This window comes from Protomyctophum parallelum, assembly GCF_964188405.1.
Source record: "Protomyctophum parallelum genome assembly, chromosome: 2".
NCBI classification, from domain to species: domain Eukaryota; kingdom Metazoa; phylum Chordata; class Actinopteri; order Myctophiformes; family Myctophidae; genus Protomyctophum; species Protomyctophum parallelum.
In genome coordinates this window covers 10,828,163-10,851,660 of record NC_139699.1, presented here as the reverse complement: position 1 = coordinate 10,851,660, position 23,498 = coordinate 10,828,163, and the positions used below count along the sequence as shown (strand labels likewise).

Sequence of the window (23,498 nt, the reverse complement as noted above, 5' to 3'; positions counted from 1 at the left end):
AGGAGAAACTCAAATGTGAATCAACTTTGTACTAAATAAACTGGACAGGATGGGGTTAAAGTGCCACAGGCAGGCTTTGAGACCGACAATAGCCCATCCAACGTACTGTAGCATGACCCACCAATCAGTGAGTCAGCCAGGCCAGGGTGCCCCAAAAGGTCCACATTGTGCCTGTATGATGACGTCTTAGATCTGAGACAGGTCGCTTGCTTTTAGTATAGCAAATAAGTATTCACTGTGTTTAATTATATTTAAGGTGGATAAACTGGATATCGCAAAGGGTTTAACCCATTTAGACCTGATTTAAAAACATTCACTTTGAAAGAATATATATTCAAAGATCTGTGCCACATTTTTACGATTTTTCTAAAATAGCAGACCTACAAGCTTGTAGCACGCCACTCGTTGGCCAACTATTTTTCAATAACTAAATTATAAGATAATGTTTAAAACACCAAAAGGGGTTCCCGCACAAAAGGGTTTAAGATAAACACGGCCCTAAGGCTTGTTCTCGTGCAGACACCAATATTGCATTTTAATTCACAGAAGTAGAAATGCATCTGCAACTGTTGCAAAGCACAAATTAACCACATGATTGAATTTCTTTATACAGTACATAAAAACCATGACAACTGAAAAGGTATACAATTTCCCATTTTAAAAGGTTTATGAAGCAACTTTGAGCTCAGCTATATCAACAAATCTTTTGCACCTTGACATAATGGATTCCCTGTATAGTGCTTACAGTTGAAGCAAACAGTTTTGGATGTTCTGTCTTTTGACACTTGTTACTAAAAGCTAAAGGCTGAGCTGAGAGATTCTTCTAACGCACCTGCGAACCTCTTCTGCCGAGACGGAGACCATGAAAGACTGCAATTAACCCATTTTGACCCGGGAACGATTCTACAAATGTCTTCTAAATTATGACAGTTTTCTGGAAAACCTCATGTTTCTATGTCAGTGGCGCTCAACAATTTCATGTCAAGGACCCCCAGAATTATCTGTATTTGACCGCCGACCTCCCATCTGAAAATATGTTGTTCCAGGGACCTCCCAGAAGCAAAGATACGAGTTAAAAACGTTCGTTCTGAAAAAAGGTATATTCCAAATTTGCGCCACATTTTCACGATCTTTAAAAAAAAAAAGCAGACCTACAAGCTCATAGCGCGCCACTCGGTGGCGAGCTATGAGCTTGTAGATCTGCTATTTTTTCAATAGCTAAATTCTAACATGTTTAAAACACCAAAAGGTGGTTCCCGCCCAGAATGCATTAAAGCGCTCATATGGCAGGGGAACAGATTAAAGCTCAGGGTTCAGAGGGAGACGTCGTATAGCATCATTAGCTATGTTTAATTCATAATCACAATGAGATAACCTCACTCGTGGATCTGGTGATTAACTTCAGTTAACCCGACACTATTCACATCGCACCTGAAAGCTGTGTGAATAATGACTTCTGTAGCATAGAATCCCCGCCTCTGCCTAACTGCATAACCCATTCTGGGCGGGAACCCCTTTTGGTGTTTTAACTAAGCATTATGTTATACTTTAGCTATTGAAAAATAAATTTTCAAGATTTTTCAAAAATAGCAGACCTACAAGCTTGTAGGTCTGCTATTTTTGAAAAATCTTGAAAATGTGCCTCACATATTTGAATATATATTACAGAGTCAACGTTTTAGGAAAATTCCTTCTAGGAAGGTCCCTGGAACAACATATTGTCAGATGGGGGTCGGCGGCAAATTACATATAATTTCTGGGGTCCTTAAGGGCCGATTCATACTCCTATTTTAGAGCCGAATACAAGTCGGTTCGGCTCTGTAGAGCCTACAATGTGACGTCATTTGAGGTTCGGAGGGGGGCAGGTACCGTCCTAAAGTCGGTTCTTCGGTGCTACTGAAACTTTCTGTAGAGCCGAAATCATTTCGGCACTACAGCGCCGAAACAGCGGTAAAATAGGAGTATGAATCGGCCCTAACAAGAAATATTGAGCACCACTGGTATAGAAAAGTGGCATGATTTAGAACACATTTAAATGTCGATGTCAGGTCTAAATAGGATAATCGCCGTGAGGAAAGGAGCCATAAATGGAACACTGGCTTCTTAAAATGAGGAGTAGCTTCGGTATTCTGTCTCCAAGGTGCATGGAACTCTAAAAGCAAGAAGTACTATATTTATGTAGTATTATAGCGTTTACTATGCTACTTAAAATAAAGCACCGGTGCATTTCAGCAGTCCGATTTGTTATTCCAAGTGACATTTGAAAAGTTCAAATCTTCCAGATGTTCATTCCTCCCAGCCTCACGTCCATTGTTACAGATTATTACAGAGATTATTACAGAGAGGAGACTCTTGGTTCTCGTCTTCTCTTGTATTTATACATGTCCCTATAAAAAAGGTACTGTACAGACAGTACTATTATCAGGAGCCAAAAGTTCAACATATTTATGTTCAATATTTACAGTGTGTATGCGTTCTGTTTTACGACCCTGTGCTGAATGTGAATGTTGTTGCTGTTTCTCTCTCTCTGTCAGCATGTACTGTACGTACCTATATTTCACATTGTAAAGCGGCGATCTGTTCCTTGCAGAAAGTCACAGGGACACTAGCCTCGATAGCCAGGCTTTCATTTCGTCTGCGCGAAAGATGAAAGCCTGGAAAAAGCCGTGGGCTGAACAAGTCTAAAAGTGGGAGTCAACCCTTCCGGGTGGGCGTCGCTCTAAATGATGTGACGTAGCGCTGCACTAGGGGGGAGAGGAGGGGCCGGGGGTGACGGACAGATCGATGAGATCCAATCAGGGTGCGCGCATTTCTGAGGCGCGACCCGCCCCTCTAGACGAGAAATGTCTCGCTCTGGGTCAGGCTACAGGGACACAACATTAAATGAAAACCGGTGCTGCACACAGCATGGGACATTGCATTAACCCATTTTGGACTGAGGTTTTTTCTGAAAAACCCATGTTTCTATGTCAGTGGTGCTCAACCTTTTTCATGTCAAGGACCCCCAGAATGATCTCTATTAGGCCACGGACCCCCATCTCAAAATTTGTAGTACAGGGGACCCCCCTGGAAGCAAATATTTTAGTTAAACATGTTTGCTCTGAAATATATATTAAATGATTTGCGCCACATTCTAACGATTTAAAAAAAATAGCATATCTACACGCTCATAGCGCGCCACTCGGTGGCGATCTGCCCAAAATGGGATAAGTTCAGCAAATAAATCAGTGCCTATATGCACATCCACACCAACTGATGAAGTACGTGACAGCCGTGGGAGAGGACGATTCTCAAGCCAAACATGTATGACAGCGTTTTGACATAAAGACTTATAGACAAAAGAAAAACATTACCAAGACAGATGGGGACGAGGACGAGATGACAGGTAGAATTATGTACTGTGCATGTTTGTGAGTGCAAGTGAGAAAAGGAAAAGAAACAGAGAACAGCAGAGAACTACTGAATCTAAAAAGCAATGTTCCAATATATATATATATATATATATATATATATATATGGGAGTATTATTGGAATACATTTGATCTTTCTTCTGTTTGCTGGTTTAGTTTCATTCAGCCACAGTTGGAGTGGTGCGACAATAATAACACAAATAATACACTAACAACTTTGATTTAACCCATTCTGGGCGGGAACCCCTTTTGGTGTTTTAAAGCATTACGTTATACTTTATCTATTGAAAAATAGCAGATCTACAAGCTCATAGCGCGGCACTCTATGAACTTGTAGGTCTGCTATTATTTTTTTTAATCATTAAAATGTGGCGCAAATCTTTGAATATATATTCTTTCAGAGCGAACATTATTAACTCAAATCTTTGCTTCTGGGGCGTCCCTGGAACAACATAATTTCAGATGGGGGTCGGTGGCATATTGCATATCATTTTTGGGGTCCTTGACATGAAATATTGAGCACCACTGATACAGAAACATACGTAGGTATTTCAGAAAACTGTCAGAAGACATTTAATTTAATTTTGACGTCAGGTCTAAAAGGGTTAAGGAGTTTGCAAGTTGTGCCATCCATGTCTTATTGGATGGGAAAATTGCTTTACAGAAGATATGAGATTTAATCTGTGTAAAAAAAAAACTAATATAACCTTTCCACTACCTACTATGGGGGTGTGATAACATCGCAGGAAGCCCATAGGCAAGAAATAGGAACGCGTGACCGGAGTCGCAATTGAATTAGGAAAACAGAGGGAGGGAAGGAGGGAGGGAGTAGGGGAAGAACGATCGGTACGAGGCCAGTAAGAGTGGCGAAAAGGGGGAGGGAAGCCACATGGTGAAGGGAAATGTGACTTATTATGGCGAGGAGAGGGGAGTACGTGATGTTAGGGCAGAGACAGTAAAAGCAAAATGTAAAGAAATGTGATTCATTCATTGATTCACTCTTTCATTCAACCTTCAGATGTTCTTCAATGTCCAAAAAGGTTGGCCTGAGAAAGAGCGAATGGACTTACTGAACTCACATTGGTTCGGTAACTGCAGACTGGTAAAGAAATAAATACTAGTCATGGTTTTGAAATGGGAAATTCTATTTACATTTCTTCTTTTTAAATGTCATCAAAGATGTGAATATAATGGATAAAGCCTGGAAGAGAGGTCATCAGGCGGTCCCCAATCTTCGACCGATAACCACAACCCTCTCCAGTTGGCGGGTCAGCAGTGATTGGCCAAATCACTGCCCCCTCTCCTCCAGGCTTCCAGCTATTGTCCTTTCAGGAGGCTCCACCTGCATCGTGTGTTCTTGGGGGATTGCAGGCCCTTAAGAGGTCTCTAGGACTGTTGTCTGTGTCCTCCTTTACGTCTCTGAAGGCGGTGTGCATGCATCCGTCCTTGTCCACACTCGGCCTTCCTCTGGTGGTTTGTTTGAGCCTTCTCTGCGTCTGAGTCACTGTCGTTGTGGTAGCCGTTGAATCGGTCCTATAGCGAGCCTCTCCTCCTCTCTGGAGACTCCAGGGGTATTTCTCATTTGAACGATCGGTTGTTGCTTGTTTGGGGCCCTCTTGAGAGTGCTGCAACAGGGGTTGCTGGCCCCTTGTTATGCTGCTGACTAGGTAAATAAACTGACTTGGTCATCGTCTATAAGACTTTAGGTTATTTTTAAATAATTGGCCTTGTGTGTGGCCTCTGAAAAAGGTAAAAGGTGCATGAATGAGTGCCACGTGTCTGATTCCATTTCCAATACATGTATGCATGTATTGCTCACCCATATATATAATACATGTAATGCATGTATCGCTCACCCAGACAAGCTCTTTGGCTCGGCACAGCACAAGTGTCATAATTAACAACATGGAGAAGGCAGAGTGCCATTGTATTTAATGAGTGGAGGAAATGGGAAATCAACAACCTTTCCCGGGGCAAAGTACAATCTTATCTGACTGGGCTGAACATTGATTTACTGTAGCAGGTCACAATTAAGGGCTGATTTATATAGCCAAGCTGTACAGTACAGCATACACCTGTGAAATCCTCAGTGTTCGTTTGACTCTGAGAGCATACGGAATGTAACCAAATGGACCTGCACAGAGTTACAGATGGATGATTTAGCACTGAGGATTTTTACTATGTACTGTAGAAAAAAATAGCAGATCTACAAGCTCATAGCGCGCCACTCGGTGGCGCGCTATGAGCTTGTAGGTCTGCAATTGTTTGAAAAATCATTAAAATGTGGTGCAAATCATTGAATATATATATTTCAGAGCGAACGTTTTTAACAAAAATATTTGCTTCTGAGGGGTCCCTGGAACTACATATTTTCAGATGGGGGTCTGTGGCCCAATAGAGATAATTCTGGGGGTCCTTGACATGAAAAAGGTTGAGCACCACTGACATAGAAACATGGGTTTTTCAGAAGAATGTTAGGATTTAGAAGTCTTTTTTTAATCGACCTCTGTCTTCATCAGCGTTGAAATGAAGACTTGAGGGTAGGGAAAATAGCCAATAAGGAGTTTTTGCACAAAAAAACACCTGGACCTCTTTGGTGGGGACGTAACAACTACAAAGAAAGGTAAGAAAGATAAGAAAGCATTCTAGCATGGAATTCTCCTTTAAGACAAAAAAATCTGTGAGTGCTGGTGTTTTCTCTTTTAGAGATTACCTCTTTCAAAGTAGCCTCGGAAACCCAGACGTTTTATTTCCTGGAAGAAAGACTTTCAAAGTGACTTACCCGACCGCGAACCCGGTGAACGCTTAGAGGCTTTAAGAGAGTTGGAGTTGTGCGAGCTAATATCTTATCTGATAGTCAGACTGAGTGAGACATCTCACCCCATAGAACAATACTATACAGTAGAGTAGACAATATTACAAAGCAAATGCTAATTTGTTTTTGGCATCCAACTGAAAATGGTAAAAAATGTTACAAAATATATAAACATCACTTGGAAGGGATATTATTATTATTTATTTTTTTAATGTTTTTTTTTTTGGCTTTCGCCTTTATTAAAAAAATATTTTTTATCCCACGATTTTGTAACCCATTTTTCACCCCTGTGTCAATCATCTAATGTGATCCTGGGCTCTACACACCCTCCACCAACCTAGTCCCCATATATGGGGGGCATGGGGAGAGCAACGGACTTGAACTCATGCTTCCTTCATGCCTGAGTGTCCAAGTTGCTCCTTTACACCTGACAGGGGGGGAGTTTCCCTGGTTGGACGTAGCGCGTGGAAGGAACACGTTATTCCAACCAGTTTTCGCCTTTATTTTATATTTTTTTATGGAGGGACAAGACAGTAGGCTGACAGGAAATGGGGAGAGTAAAGGCTGTCGGGATCGGGCTCGTGGCCATGGGATGGGATCCCATGTATATGGCGCCAATGTCTTTGTGACATCACGTGTCATCATCAGGGATGGATATGTAGTGAATGTGACCTGCTGTCGCAATTAATCGCACATATGGAGATCCATATTATGCCAGGCCAGCAACCTCATCTGACCTCAAACCCTTAGGGCCGATTCATGCTCCTATTTTACCGCTGGAGTGCCCAAATGATTTCGGCTCGTCAGAAATTTTCTGTAGCACCGAAGAGCCGACTTTAGGATGGTACCCCCCCCCCCCCCCCCCCCCGAACCTCAAATGACGTCACATTGTAGACTCTACAGGCTCTAAAATAGGAGTATGAATCGCGCCTTAGATCTCCATATATGGATATATGTCAGAACCTGTTCTCCATCATCCACCATTGCTCTTCGATGTCTCCCTTTTGACTGATACCTGTCCATCCAAACTCTAGACGGGCCTGTTAACTGATACCTGTCCATTCAAACTATAGACGGGCCTGTTAACTGATACCTGTCCATTTAAACTCTAGACGGGCCTGTTAACTGATACCTGTCCATCCAAACTCTAGACGGGCCTGTTGACTGATACATGTCCATTCAAACTCTAGACAGGCCTGTTGACTGATACATGTCCATTTAAACTCTAGACGGGCCTGTTGACTGTTACCTGTCCATTTAAAACTCTAGACGGGCCTGTTGACTGATACCTGTCCATCCAAACTCTAGACGGGCCTGTTGACTGATACCTGTCCATCCAACTCTAGACGGGCCTGTTGACTGATACCTGTCCATCAAACTCTAGACGGGCCTGTTAACTGATACCTGTCCATCCAAACTCTAGACGGGCCTGTTGACTGATACCTGTCCATTCAAACTCTAGACGGGCCTGTTGACTGATACCTGTCCATTCAAACTCTAGACGGCCTGTTGACTGATACCTGTCCATCCAAACTCTAGACGGGCCTGTTAACTGATACCTGTCCATCCAAACTCTAGACGGGCCTGTTGACTGATACCTGTCCATTTAAACTCTAGACGGGCCTGTTGACTGATACCTGTCCATCCAAACTCTAGACGGGCCTGTTGACTGATACCTGTCCATCCAAACTCTAGACGGGCCTGTTGACTGATACCTGTCCATTCAAACTCTAGACGGCCTGTTAACTGATACCTGTCCATCCAAACTCTAGACGGGCCTGTTGACTGATACCTGTCCATTTCGAACTCTAGACGGGCCTGTTGACTGATACCTGTCCATCCAAACTCTAGACGGGCCTGTTGACTGATCCTGTCCATTCAAACTATAGACGGGCCTGTTAACTGATACCTGTCCATCAAACTCTAGACGGGCCTGTTGACTGATACCTGTCATTCAAACTATAGACGGGCCTGTTGACTGATACCTGTCCATCCAAACTCTAGACGGCCTGTTGACTGATACCTGTCCATTTAAACTCTAGACGGGCCTGTTGACTGATGCCTGTCCATTTAAACTCTAGACGGGCCTGTTGACTGATACCTGTCCATTTAAACTCTAGACGGGCCTGTTGACTGATACCTGTCATTTAAACTCTAGACGGGCCTGTTGACTGATACCTGTCCATTTAAACTCTAGTCGGGCCTGTTGACTGATACCTGTCCATTTAAATCTAGACGGGCCTGTTGACTGATACCTGTCCATCCAAACTCTAGACGGGCCTGTTGACTGATACCTGTCCATCCAAACTCTAGACGGGCCTGTTGACTGATACCTGTCCATCCAAACTCTAGACGGGCCTGTTAACTGATACCTGTCCATCCAAACTCTAGACGGGCCTGTTGACTGATACCTGTCCATTCAAACTCTAGACGGGCCTGTTGACTGATACCTGTCCATTCAAACTCTAGACGGGCCTGTTGACTGATACCTGTCATCCAAACTCTAGACGGGCCTGTTAACTGATACCTGTCCATCCAAACTCTAGACGGGCCTGTTGACTGATACCTGTCCATTTAAACTCTAGACGGGCCTGTTGACTGATACCTGTCCATCCAAACTCTAGACGGGCCTGTTGACTGATACCTGTCCATCCAACTCTAGACGGGCCTGTTGACTGATACCTGTCCATTCAAACTCTAGACGGGCCTGTTAACTGATACCTGTCCATCCAAACTCTAGACGGGCCTGTTGACTGATACCTGTCCATTCGAACTCTAGACGGGCCTGTTGACTGATACCTGTCCATCCAAACTCTAGACGGGCCTGTTGACTGATACCTGTCCATTCAAACTATAGACGGGCCTGTTAACTGATACCTGTCCATCCAAACTCTAGACGGGCCTGTTGACTGATACCTGTCCATTCAAACTATAGACGGGCCTGTTGACTGATACCTGTCCATCCAAACTCTAGACGGGCCTGTTGACTGATACCTGTCCATTTAAACTCTAGACGGGCCTGTTGACTGATGCCTGTCCATTTAAACTCTAGACGGGCCTGTTGACTGATACCTGTCCATTTAAACTCTAGACGGGCCTGTTGACTGATACCTGTCCATTTAAACTCTAGACGGGCCTGTTGACTGATACCTGTCCATTTAAACTCTAGTCGGGCCTGTTGACTGATACCTGTCCATTTAAACTCTAGACGGGCCTGTTGACTGATACCTGTCCATTTAAACTCTAGACGGGCCTGTTGACTGATACCTGTCCATTTAAACTCTAGACGGGCCTTTTGACTGATACCTGTCCATTTAAACTCTAGACGGGCCTTTTGACTGATACCTGTCCATTTAAACTCTAGACGGGCCTTTTGACTGATACCTGTCCATTTAAACTCTAGACGGGCCTGTTGACTGATACCTGTCCATTTAAACTCTAGACGGGCCTGCCGCAACGTTATTTAGTGCACTTTATTTATTAGAACACCCAAATCAAATCCTATATATTACGGCGTATGTATCAATTATTAAACTGCATAAAACAATATTCGTTGGCCTCATCTGCATAAATAAAAGTTAAGTTACAGGGATGGATTCTGGAGCTACAACCTGCGTTCACCTCTGGAATACTACGACATGGTAGGTAGAGCTAATTTAGCAAAAATATATATATAATATATTCAAATATCGTTTGGTTGAAAAGAATGGATAGAATATCATTTATTTAAAGAATATAATGGGAATCACTAAATGCTGCCCTATTGGTTGCACAGTGTACTGTCATGACATAATGCATACTTTAGATGCAGAAACTGTGATTTGATTGGTCTATACCTTTGAGGGGGGACTCATAGGCCAACCAATCAGCCAGAACGCAAAAAGTGCCATATGGGATTTGATTGATCATTTATTAGAGGTGCACGTGTGTGTCAAAGGCGGTGCTAATGTGCTTGACAGCTCTAATCTCTAGTGTGTGGTATTGACCTCTACAGCAATGGAACCCGGACTATGATTATTAATCTCTCGCCATTCATACTTTTGATAGATGTGTTGAACTTAATTCAGTTTTAATGAACCTGGACACAAAAAATGTGTATTCACTTCAACCCCCGTTACTGTATTCCCATTCCCCTTTGACATGTTGGTACACATGCTTTGACCATAACTTCACATTAAATTCTAATTATGCCGCAGTGGAAAATTATGGCTGTCATATTAACCTTGGGCGGCGTGATGAATGGGGGGAGAGGAGAGGAGGGGGGGGGGGGGGGAGCGGAGAGGAGGCAGTGGAGCAGATCTAGAGGGGGGGGGGGGGGGGGGGGGGGGGAGCGGTGTGAACAAGAGAGGTCCGAGTTATGTTATTAACCCATTTAGACCTGGGGACGATTCATGTGTACAGTACGTGGGTATGGAAGGGTGCTCCTCCTCGGATCTCCTCCGATTTGGCTTCCGTTACGGCTAAGTTTCTGGCGCATAGAAGTTGTGCCAGCTGCCTCCTACACCTCACTCTCTCTGCCATGCTGTCCTAGATCCAGTCCTCCTCTCCGCGGCTCCGTGTGACAGATAGCGGCGAGTTAGACATGCACACATCGACAGTGGGCGCTGGGTTAAGCATGGAGTATACGCTGCACACATCGACAGTGGGCGCTGGGTTAAGCGTGGAGTATACGCTGCACACATCGACAGTGGGCGCTGGGTTAAGCGTGGAGTATACGCTGCACACATCGACAGTGGGCGCTGGGTTAAGCGTGGAGTATACGCTGCACACATCGACAGTGGGCGCTGGGTTAAGCGTGGAGTATACGCTGCACACATCGACAGTGGGCGCTGGGTTAAGCGTGGAGTATACGCTGCACACATCGACAGTGGGCGCTGGGTTAAGCGTGGAGTATACACGGTGCAGCTGCAGGTCACAATCATTTCCATAAACATCGCTCCAGCCAACTCTTGTTTCTTTTAGAATGCGTTTGGAAAAGTCACTGAGATGGATCTGGTCTTTGGTGTTCGGTGCGTCTTGTGCACCGGACGGCACACAGAGGGGGCACACAGAATACACATTGGACACTCAGTTTGTCAGAGCATCTGGACATTATGACTAAACTTCATAAGGGGGTCAACAGTTAGGAGATCGGGATCAGTGGTTCTCAACCTGTGGGTCGGACAATAAAATGACCATTTAAACTAAGGGACCAGAAAAACACGCCCACTGCTTTGCCCTAGAGGCCTATATATACCCTGTACAGTTATATCCTATACGTGAGAAAGTACAGTACGAACTGCGTAGAGCTGCATGGCAATTACAACGTCAGTAAATCAATGTAGCCGATATTCTAATTCAAATAATGTCCTTCCCAATCTCAAAGCATTTACTGACAAATGTGACAGACTCCAGCAAAATATGCCTCATCTCGCCAGAATGAACATGTCGTAAATCAATAAATGAACTTGTTTTATTTTATTTTATGTGATTTTCTTTTTTTCATATTAACACAGTTTGAATGTTGAAGAAGGTTTTCATTCGAACAGATTGTTCATTTGGGCAAATTAAATGTATACATTTATACGTCAAAGTGGGCTTGTTTTTTAACACTGTTTTGGGGGCAGAGAAGCGCAGTTCCGAGATTTGCGGAGATTTGAGGTGAGGGCTACAGCTCACCACTTATTGGAACACTTGCAGGAAACACAACTATCACTAGTAGCCACAAGACCTGAGGACGCACACAGGGCAGCATTTACAAACAGAGCCTTTGGTCCTCATTCACAAAGGAGAAATACGCCACAGTGTAAAGGTGATGCGTAATGATATCGTATTCATCCGAACGATCAACCTACGATTAGCTCCCGTGTTATTCAGGGAACCTCATGGTGTAATCACTTCATTTGTGCGGATCACCCGACGTACCCTTTCCGCATTTTCCCCCAAGCGATTCGCCTGGTGTCGCCTGGTTTGATGGAACATCCACGCCCATTCCACACCATATAAGGCAACAGGAAATATCGAAATACGCCATCATAGCCTGCACAGATCAAGTTATACAACAGTGAACCGCGATGAGCTTGTAGAGTTAAGCAATAAGCCACGAGAGGTCTCAGGTTACCGGGTATTTTACACTGGCTGGGGGCGTAGGCAGACGGGTCTTCTACCCCCCAGCCAGTCCAAATCTCACACAAATGGGTACACATGCTCTCTGGGACCTATAATCCAATTAAAACACCATAAGCAGAACTCTGATAGTTCATATCGTTTGGCCGTAATCGGCTTCCAAAGTTAGAGGGAGGGATTACCACCTCCCGTTAGTGAGAGGGATTACCGTTTTGTAAAATCTTAAGTGCACACTCTCCTCGTTACCTCTGAACCTCAGAGATTGGTCGTACGAAAAGGCTTAAGGTCTTCTTTTCCATCGTAAACACACAAGAATTGATCCTGCAACAGTTTAGTGGCAAACCAAACAGAACACTGAATCCCGGGAACTTCTAACAGCAGCAGAGGCTTGAAAAAGACAACACATTGATCCAGGGGTTCACACAACAGATATGATTGGAGAACTGGTCACTTTGAAACTTGTACACGCATGCACGCACGCACGCACGCACACGCACACGCACACGCACACGCACACACACACACACACCGTGTATTCACTTATTTCTGCTTTGCCTCTCCTCACGTAATTAAATGCCGGCTGGCCCCAAATAGGGCTGCTCCATGAACATGTATGAGTGTAGTTAGTCGGACACCCCTCAGTTGATTCGAACAGTCATTATTCTGTTGATTTCTACCTACAAAATTGCATCCATAGATATACAAGAAAGCCTGGTATCATTGAGGATGCGCTAGGAAGCGTACAAACGTCCAATGCATGCGTCGATTGGATTCCCTAGGACGTGTGGACACGATTCATTTGATTATAAACCTTGTTTAACACGAGACTGACCACCTCACACCATTTTGTCTATAATTTTAGAGCATAATGCATATTCATGTAAATACATCAGAGCCATGGATGTAATATTGTGTGTATACTTGCGTAGTATATCTGCTGAGATTTGCCACTAATGAACAAAGACTTCAGAAAGGAGTATGCAAATCAGCTCATATTAGTCGAGAGATGGTGTAATTTATGCCTGTTCTGACACACAGAGAGATGGTGTAATTTCTGCCTGTTCTGACACACAGCGAAAAGGAAAGAAAGACTGAAAAGTAAACAGCCATTTGTTTAAATGTGTTCACCCAAATGATGATGTAAAAACGGCGCTACCCTTAAAAGACACATCCCATTCTGAATTAAACTCCAACAAACACAACATAAATAAAAGCACAGATCCACAGAGGATGTCACCACTGTGAAAACAAGTTGAAGTTCATTTAGCGCTTGCTTTAACTCGTACAAAAGGTTGGTGAAATTCCAGAGAGAATATCTTTAAGGGCTGAGCGTGGAGTCTAAGCACACGAGCAACAATACAAGGAGAAAACTATGAGCGAGACACGTTGCCTCTGGAGTCTGGACTTGATCCGAGAAAAAGGAAAAAGAAAAAGGAGCCAGGAGTCCCAAAAAAACCCAATCTGTCCTCGTATAACTAGTTGTTTGTTCACAGGATAGAGGAGATCTCTCTCTCCGATAACAACAGAGCCAAGTGCAATCATAGGGAAACTGTACGGAAGCTTCAAGATATGCAGATTAATATTTAATGGAGAAAACTGAAAGAAGACCATGTTCGTTTTGAATGTTTAATGCCGTTCCAGATGCCGTTGCTCTTAAGTGAGACGGAGCATGATGCTACAGTACATGGCCGTGTTAATGAGAGGAGAGGATGGACACACACACACACATAGTCACACACAGACACACACACACACACACACACACACACACACACACACACACACAGTCACACACACACACACACACACACACACACACACACACACACAACTCTGGGTGAGCGCAGCACCGTAGCGTTAAGAGCTCAGCCCAGCAGAAGTGTTTGCTCCTCCTGGGAAAGCAGAGCAGATTGGTAGGAAAGCCTACACAGTATATCCAAGCAAACTTCAAAAAGTCACCAAACCTTAAAATGCATTATCCATGAACGGTGACCGACCATGCAGCTGCATAGCCAGCCAGGCTTTCACATTTTGTGCGCATGTGCCTTAATAATACGTTTATAAAACTAGAACTAGACAACATAATGTCTCTGCCTGGATGCAGCCAAGTCATTACCCTAATAGCCCATTTTGACTTGAGATCAGATTCTAAAAATGTCTTCTACATCTTGACAGTTTTCTGAAAAAGCTATGTCAGTCGTTCTTTGATTTTTTTTAAAATAGCAGACCTACAAGCTCGTAGCGCGCCACTCGGTGGCGCGCTATGAGCTTGTAGGTCTGCTATTTTTTAATAGCTAAAGCATAACATAATGCTAACACCAAAAGGGGTTCCCGCCCAGAATGGGATAGAGAAGTACAGTTGTCTGTCGGTGGACATCCTTCAGATGTCCTCCTCTCTCTAGAGAACTCTCACAACACCTGCTTGAGTGTTTGTCTGTCTGTCTACCTGCATGGCATTTAGATCTGCCTCCATTATTCAACACGTTGTATGGAGGAAAGGAACATGGCTCTCCGGCTGTGCAGGAGGGAGGGGTGTCGTCTCCTCCTCCTGGCGCCTCAAGAGGAGCGGCATAGAGTTGTGACAGGTAGATAACACCTGGATGAATAATTCAAAATGGCATAACCCATTTAGGCCTGACGGCGAAATAAATAAAAAAATGTATTTCTTTCTGAAAAACCTCATCAGTGGTTCTCAATATTTCCCAAAAATTACATATTTGGCCGCCGACCCCCATCTGAAAAAAATGTCATTCCAGGGACCCACACAGAAGCAGAGATTTGAGCTAAAAAACCTTCGCTCTGAAAGAATATATTCAAACATTTGGGCCACATTTTCTTAAAAAACAGCAGACCTACAAGCTCGTAGCGCGCCACTCGGTACGAGCGCTACGAGCTTGTAGATCTGCTATTTTTCCAATAGCTAAATCATAACACAATGCACCCAAAAGGGGTTACCGCCCAGAATGGCATAAGCTAGCTGAGCTGGTGACAAGGCGACAGGAGAGAAAACACAAGAGACACGTGAATAAATCATCAGAGCAGCGGACTAATAGACCAAACACAACGGAGGACAAGACTGATAGCATCGTGTGCTACCGCCGTTCCCTCTTATCCCATTCTGACCTGAGATCAGATTCTAAAAACGTCTTCTATACATCCCGACAGTTTTCATTCTGACCTGAGATCAGATTCTAAAAACGTCTTCTATACATCCCGACAGTTTTCTGAAAAAGCTATGTTTCTATGTCAGTGGTTCTTCGATTTTTTTCAAAAATAGCAGACCTACAAGCTCGTAGCGCGCCACTCGGTGGCGCGCTACGAGCTTGTAGATCTGCTATTTTTCAATAGCTAAAGCATAACATAATGCTAACACCAAAAGGGGCTCCCGCCCAAAATGGATTATCATACTAACAAGCTCACACATGAATATGCTACAGCTTGTCAGACATACTAATGCATGTTCAACAGAACTGTGGTCTCTCCTCATCACGCAGCGTTGCCTGTAGGAATAGTCACAATGTGATGGTTAACTCACCAACAGCACACTGATGGATTATATGCCAACGGAGCCTTGGTTGGGAGCTGTATAATTGCAATGTTAAGTGACCACCCCGCACTCGATAATATGAGAAAGAGACCCTTATGGGGTCCATTTGGTTTCTATTTGAACACTCTCAGAGTTGCGATGGATTAATTAACACTGAGGATTTTATCACGTACCCTTTAGTACCTTACACATTAACATACTGGAGCAAGAAACGACACACATGGCCATATAATAGAGTATCGATTGGTAACATAAAAAAAAAAGAATGGCATGGAGAACAAATTAGTGTTTGCACTTCAGTTAACCCATTTTGACCTGGGAACGATTCTACTAATGTCTTCTAAATCATGACAGTTTTCTGAAAAACCCTATGTTTCTGTGTCAGTGGTGATTATATGAAATTTGCCGGCGACCCCCATCTGAAAATATGTTGTTCCAGGGAACCCCCCCCCCCCCCAGAAGCAAAGATTTGAGTTAAAAACGTTCGCTCTGAAAGAATGTATATTCAATGATTTGCGCCACATTTTCACGTTTTTTTTTAGCTTGTAGATCTGCTATTTTTCAATAGCTAAAGTATAAAGTAATGCTTAAAACACCAAAGGGGGTTCCCGCACAAAATGGGTTAAGAGCGTGCAGGATCTCATCTTGTGGTGGGAACAGCGTAGGAAATTAGACCCAATTGAAGCCTAACCAATGAGTGTTCACTTCTGTCATGCGCGTCGCCCTGACTGTCCATTCAATGCAAGGGATGAAAAAAATAACAATTTGAGTGCTAATAGCAGCCTGTAGGGGTGATGCAACACACGGACACACACCGCCTTTGTCTGTCTGTGTTTGTCTTGAAATGCCTCCAGCATGAAATCAGTCATGCAGTCCGAGAGAGTACGCGGGAATGTGCATGTATGCACGCACACACACACACAACGGTTCAACACGCCACCGGACCACTGAGTACGCGAGAATGTGCATGTATGCACGCACACACACAACGGTTCAACACGCCACCGGACCACTGAGTACGCGAGAATGTGCATGTATGCACGCACACACACAACGGTTCCACACGCCACCGGACCACTGAGTACGCGAGAATGTGCATGTATGCACGCACACACACACACAACGGTTCTACACGCCACCGGACCACTGAAATGAATGTGCATGTATGCACGCACACACACACACAACGGTTCTACACGCCACCGGACCACTGAAACTCAACTAGTGCTGCCAACAAATATTCCATATTTGAATGAACATTTGAATGTAAAAGATAAAAGAATAATCGAATATTTTAAATTAAGATTCAAATTTAAAAAAATAACAATAAAATTGCTGTGTGAGTTCTGGCGAGACTCTGTGCCACGCAAACTAAAACATTATACAAAAATTAGGCTATTAAAGGAGAATTCCATACTAAAAGGCTTTCTTACCTTTCTTTGTAGTCGTTACGTCCCCACCAAAGAGGTCCAGGTGTTATTTTGTGCAAAAGCTCTTGGCTATTTCCCCTACCATAAGCCCTAAATGAGTGCATTGAATTGAATGGGAATTGAATGGGGCTATGGGGTGTTGTGCTAATTCACTTATTTCCATCGCTCAAAATTATAATTTCTTTGTATATATCCTCTCTTCATAATGTAAATATTATCCCAAGCGGCACACTTTACTACTTCTTTCGATGGAAATAAGCGAATTAGCATAACACCCCATAGCCCCATTCCATTCCCATTCAATGCAATGCAATTCATTGAGGGCTTATGGTAGGGGAAATAGCCAATAAGGAGTTTTTGCACAAAAAAACACCTGGACCTCTTTGATGGGGACGTAACAACTACAAAGAAAGGTAAGAAAGATAAGAAAGCATTCTAGCATGGAATTCTCCTTTAAGATAATTATGAATAATTAATTTGATCTCGCAAGACTCAAGAGAGCTCATTTCTCAGCACCAACCACGGCCCATACAGTAACAGGACCGGACCATATAGATAAAGAAAGAGAACATTTTACAGCATATTATTCTACAATAATATTCATATCATATTCATATTAAAATCATATACATACGACATTAGAAATCTTTCGGAAATTGTCCGAATACATGTGGTGTTTTAAAAAGGAATATTCGAATATCATTTTTGGCCAATTCTGGCAGCACTACCACCGGACCGGACCACTGAAACTCAACCGTGGAGTTATTACTTTACTAAGCATTACTTTACTAAGCATTACTTTACTAAGCATTACTTTACTAAGCATTACTTTACTAAACCACCGTGCCAGAAATGACATAACAGCCCCAGTAATGAGCCAGAGAGAGAGAGAGAGCTGAACTAGGGAGAGGAAACACCCTGATGGCCAGCACAGAATTCATTCCATATGTTGATCCGACCTCATCAAATATACACCGCACAGTGACTGGAACATACATAATGTATAAATTGCTTTACCTGAAAACAACCAAAGTGCTGCCCATTGAAAAGCAGTAGAACATCTAGATCGGGTTATACTGAAAGCAAAAGTCCTTCAGATAAATCAATAATGAAAGCCAGGTGTACTATGAAACGATAGGTCTCTGGTGGAGAGGCAGCCCAAAGTTAATGTATACCGACAGAAGGAACACGTTTTGCAGATTTGTGACTGTGAAGCTCATCACATCAACTGGACTACAGCAACACTGTGTGAAGACCAATGGGAGAGGCAGACATAGACATGTGGTATAAACCAACTGACCAATGGGAGAGGCAGACATTGACATGTGGTATAAACCAACTGACCAATGGGAGAGGCAGACATAGACATGTGGTATAAACCAACTGACCAATGGGAGAGGCAGACATAGACATGTGGTATAAACCAACTGACCAATGAGAGAGGCAGACATAGACATGTGGTAAAAACAACTGACCAATGGGAGAGGCATACATAGACATGTGGTAAAACCAACTGACCAATGGGAGAGGCAGACATAGACATGTGGTATAAACCAACTGACCAATGGGAGAGGCAGACATAGACATGTGGTATAAACCAACTGACCAATGGGAGAGGCAGACGTAAACATGTGGTATAAACCAACTGACCAATGGGAGAGGCCGACGTAAACATGTGGTATAAACCAACTGACCAATGGGAGAGGCAGACGTAAACATGTGGTACCTGTTCTTTGTGAAGAGAAGGTAGAAGCCAGTCTGTTGAGCAGCCCAGGTTTTGCATATCGAACCTCGTCGACCAGCACCCAGAAACACTCCTCTGACATCTCATTGGGACGGATCTGTAAACACACAACGTACCACACGTCATTAATATCCAAAACATCATATCTGACACATTCAGTGATTTGGGGTGATTAGTCACCTTCACAACGAGGTACAGCTTGTAAGGATCGGGCGTGGAATGAGCAACACAGCTAAACGTGTGTGTGGGTAGCACCTCCAAAAGATTTGGATCTGAAGTGGTTGGTATTCTATTCACCTTTGCTTTGAGTTGCTTAGTGGATTGCAAAGCTTTGAGAGATTGGATGATTGCACTCTCACTCTCACACAGTAAAAAGGTAAGAAAAACAACACGCCAAGCTGTTGCGGTTTGGATCTTCCACCCGCTGCTGAGTTCCCCAACACTGAGTGTAAAATGTATTAAAGTGTAAACATGGCCAATATGTGTTGTTTTTAACCGTATTACTGTGTGATCAATCATCCAATCCAGTAAGCCATTTTGGTCATAGCACCGAGTGCCGCGCTATGAACTTGTAGGTCTGCAATTTTTGAAAAGTCGTGAAAATGTGGTGCAAATCTTTGAATATATATTTCAGAGCGAACATTTTTAACTAAAATATTGGCTTCTGGGGGGTCCCTGGAACAACATATTTTGAGATGGGGGTCCGTGGCACAATAGAGATAATTCTGGGGGTCCTTGACATGAAAAAGATTGAGCACCACTGACATAGGTTTTTCAGAAATTTAGAAGCCTTTTTTTTTAATCGACCTCAGTACAACATGGCTTAAGCAACTCAAAGCCAGGGTGAATAGAATACCAACCAAATGTTTTGGAGGTGCTACCCACACATTTAGCTGTGTTTCTCTTCCCACGAACACCTGATCTCACAAGCTATGACTCGTTGTAAGGGTGACTAATCAACAATTAAAATGATATAACGTACAATACACCACTTGGTATTATTAGAGTGGAGAAATAATGGAACACAATTAGGTCTCCAAACCTTTGTTTCATATGGAATGGAATTTCAAAGCGAGGATTAGGTGGTTGTTGTTGTTTTTTTCAATTTCAAATGAGTGGGACATGGGGAATAAATAATATATTGCAAACTGGTGTGAGAGCTGACCAAAGGTCTATACAAGAGTGGGAGATGGAACATAGTGACAGATGGTGAGACAGACACTGGAGAATGGATGGACAGATACATAGACTGACTGTCTGTTAGATACACATACTGACAGACACACTGACACAGTGTCTGTTAGATACACATACAGACAGATATGCTGACTGACCGACAGGCAGACAGACACACTGACACAGTGTCTGTTAGATACACATACTGACAGATACACAGACAGGCAGACAGACACACTGACACAGTGTCTGTTAGATACACATACAGACAGATACACAGACTGACGGACAGGCAGACAGACACACTGACACAGTGTCTGTTAGATACACATACAGACTGACCGACAGACAGGCAGACATATATGGTGTTGATGAATTGAAAATGGAGGACCCTGATTGTAAACACGTCTTGGTGCTTTCCCTGGTTTCATCCACGTACAGTAAGCAGTTGTTGTATTGACTTTAGTTTAGAAATGTACCCATTCTACAAACTCAATACATTTTTCAATCAATCAATGAATCATTCAATTTTAATCAATCAATGTATCGCTAAAATAGACCTCCCGACTGAATAGATCTCAAAATTGAAATAATTCTGTAAGGCGTATGTATGACTGTCACTGTGATACTGGATATAATTAATCTCTAGCACGTAGGCTATTTCAGGAGGAATATTATGATCAAATATTTAGTCTATGAAGAACATTAACATATGCCAACTATAGCGGAGGCCTTGAGAAGTAGTCCACAGCTGACTGTCTGGCTCCCAACAGTGGCATGAACAGACATTTAGAGGGGCAGGTGCTCAAGTGAAATAAAAAGGGCACCTTGTGCAGCACATTTTGGGGCGGGAACCCATTTTGGTGCTTTATCTATTGAAAAATAGCAGATCTACAAGCTCATAGCGCGCCACCGAGTGGCGCGCTATGAGCTTGTAGGTCTGCGATTTTTCTTTAATCGAAGAGCCACTGACGTAGAAACATAGCTTTAGATTGTGGGGGCCTAAATAATATAGTAGAAGCGTTTTTTATCAAGATTTGATCAATGTCACCGCATGGTCCACACACTACAAATTAAGAGCACATTGCCAAAAAGGGCAGGGGGTGCTCTAGCACCCCCTAGTGTCTATCTGTGCACGCCACTGGCTCCAGACCCAGAGAACAGTCTCTGTTTGGCTCCAGACCCAGAGAACAGTCTCTGTTTGGATCCAGACCCAGAGAACAGTCTCTGTTTGGCTCCAGACCCAGAGAACAGTCTCTGTTTGGCTCCAGACCCAGAGAACCGTCTCTGTTTGGCTCCAGACCCAGAGAACAGTCTCTGTTTGGCTCCAGACCCAGAGAACAGTCTCTGTTTGGCTCCAGACCCAGAGAACAGTCTCTGTTTGGCTCCAGACCCAGAGAACAGTCTCTGTTTGGCTCCAGACCCAGAGAACAGTCTCTGTTTGGCTCCAGACCCAGAGAACAGTCTCTGTTTGGCTCCAGACCCAGAGAACAGTCTCTGTTTGGCTCCAGACCCAGAGAACAGTCTCTGTTTGGCTCCAGACCCAGAGAACAGTCTCTGTTTGGCTCCAGACCCAGAGAACAGTCTCTGTTTGTTTGGCTCCAGACCCAGAGAACAGTCTCTGTTTGGCTCCAGACCCAGAGAACCGTCTCTGTTTGGCTCCAGACCCAGAGAACCGTCTCTGTTTGGCTCCAGACCCAGAGAACCGTCTCTGTTTGGCTCCAGACCCAGAGAACAGTCTCTGTTTGGCTCCAGACCCAGAGAACCGTCTCTGTTTGGCTCCAGACCCAGAGAACAGTCTCTGTTTGGCTCCAGACCCAGAGAACCGTCTCTGTTTGGCTCCAGACCCAGAGAACCGTCTCTGTTTGGCTCCAGACCCAGAGAACAGTCTCTGTTTGGCTCCAGACCCAGAGAACCGTCTCTGTTTGGCTCCAGACCCAGAGAACCGTCTCTGTTTGGCTCCAGACCCAGAGAACAGTCTCTGTTTGGCTCCAGACCCAGAGAACCGTCTCTGTTTGGCTCCAGACCCAGAGAACAGTCTCTGTTTGGCTCCAGACCCAGAGAACAGTCTCTGTTTGGCTCCAGACCCAGAGAACCGTCTCTGTTTGGCTCCAGACCCAGAGAACAGTCTCTGTTTGGCTCCAGACCCAGAGAACAGTCTCTGTTTGGCTCCAGACCCAGAGAACAGTCTCTGTTTGGCTCCAGACCCAGAGAACCGTCTCTGTTTGGCTCCAGACCCAGAGAACCGTCTCTGTTTGTTTGGCTCCAGACCCAGAGAACCGTCTCTGTTTGGCTCCAGACCCAGAGAACAGTCTCTGTTTGGCTCCAGACCCAGAGAACCGTCTCTGTTTGGCTCCAGACCCAGAGAACAGTCTCTGTTTGGCTCCAGACCCAGAGAACAGTCTCTGTTTGGCTCCAGAGAACAGTCTCTGTTTGGCTCCAGACCCAGAGAACCGTCTCTGTTTGGCTCCAGACCCAGAGAACCGTCTCTGTTTGGCTCCAGACCCAGAGAACAGTCTCTGTTTGGCTCCAGACCCAGAGAACAGTCTCTGTTTGGCTCCAGACCCAGAGAACAGTCTCTGTTTGGCTCCAGACCCAGAGAACAGTCTCTGTTTGGCTCCAGACCCAGAGAACCGTCTCTGTTTGGCTCCAGACCCAGAGAACCGTCTCTGTTTGGCTCCAGACCCAGAGAACCGTCTCTGTTTGGCTCCAGACCCAGAGAACCGTCTCTGTTTGGCTCCAGACCCAGAGAACCGTCTCTGCCAAGAGATTTCGACCACCAGTAAACTGTGGAGGCCAACTGGCAGACACCTCCCAGCCGAGGCCTGTTACCCTATTCATTATTTACTGTTGTTAATTATTATTATTATTGAACTGGCCTGGTGTGCATTCATAAATACATCATTAAGAGAAGAGAGAGAGAGAGAAACTAAAAAAAGAAAAGCTGCATCATCATTAAAACCAGGGCTTTTAATTACTGTGCTGTTTTAATTAATATTCTTGTGCAAAAAAATATGTGTATGTATTGTATACTTGTGTGTGTGCGTGCATGAGAGAGAGAGAGAGAGAGAGAAAGACACAGAGAGAGAGAGAGAGAGAGAGAGAGAGAAAGAAAGAAAGACAGAGAGAGAGAGAGAGAGAGAGAGAGAGAGAGAGACACAGAGATAGAGACAGAGGAGAGAGAGAGAGAGAGAGAGAGAGAGAGAGAGAGAGAGAGAGAGAGAGAGACACAGAGATAGAGACAGAGAGAGAGAGAGAGAGAGAGAGAGAG

At 44.0% G+C, this 23,498-nt stretch overlaps 1 protein-coding gene across 1 annotated transcript in view; it reads right to left on the bottom strand.

Annotated features, from left to right (window-relative positions):
• The window catches only part of LOC310854503 (protein diaphanous homolog 3-like), a gene marked incomplete at its 3' end in the record, with an annotated part of 343,448 nt that overhangs the window by 218,758 nt on the left and 101,192 nt on the right, over positions 1 to 23,498 (bottom strand). Inside the window, exon 17 of the mRNA XM_083759183.1 lies at positions 19,034 to 19,148. Within this exon, the coding sequence (XP_083615309.1) occupies positions 19,034 to 19,148 (115 nt within the window). The remainder of the gene's footprint in view (positions 1 to 19,033; positions 19,149 to 23,498) is intronic.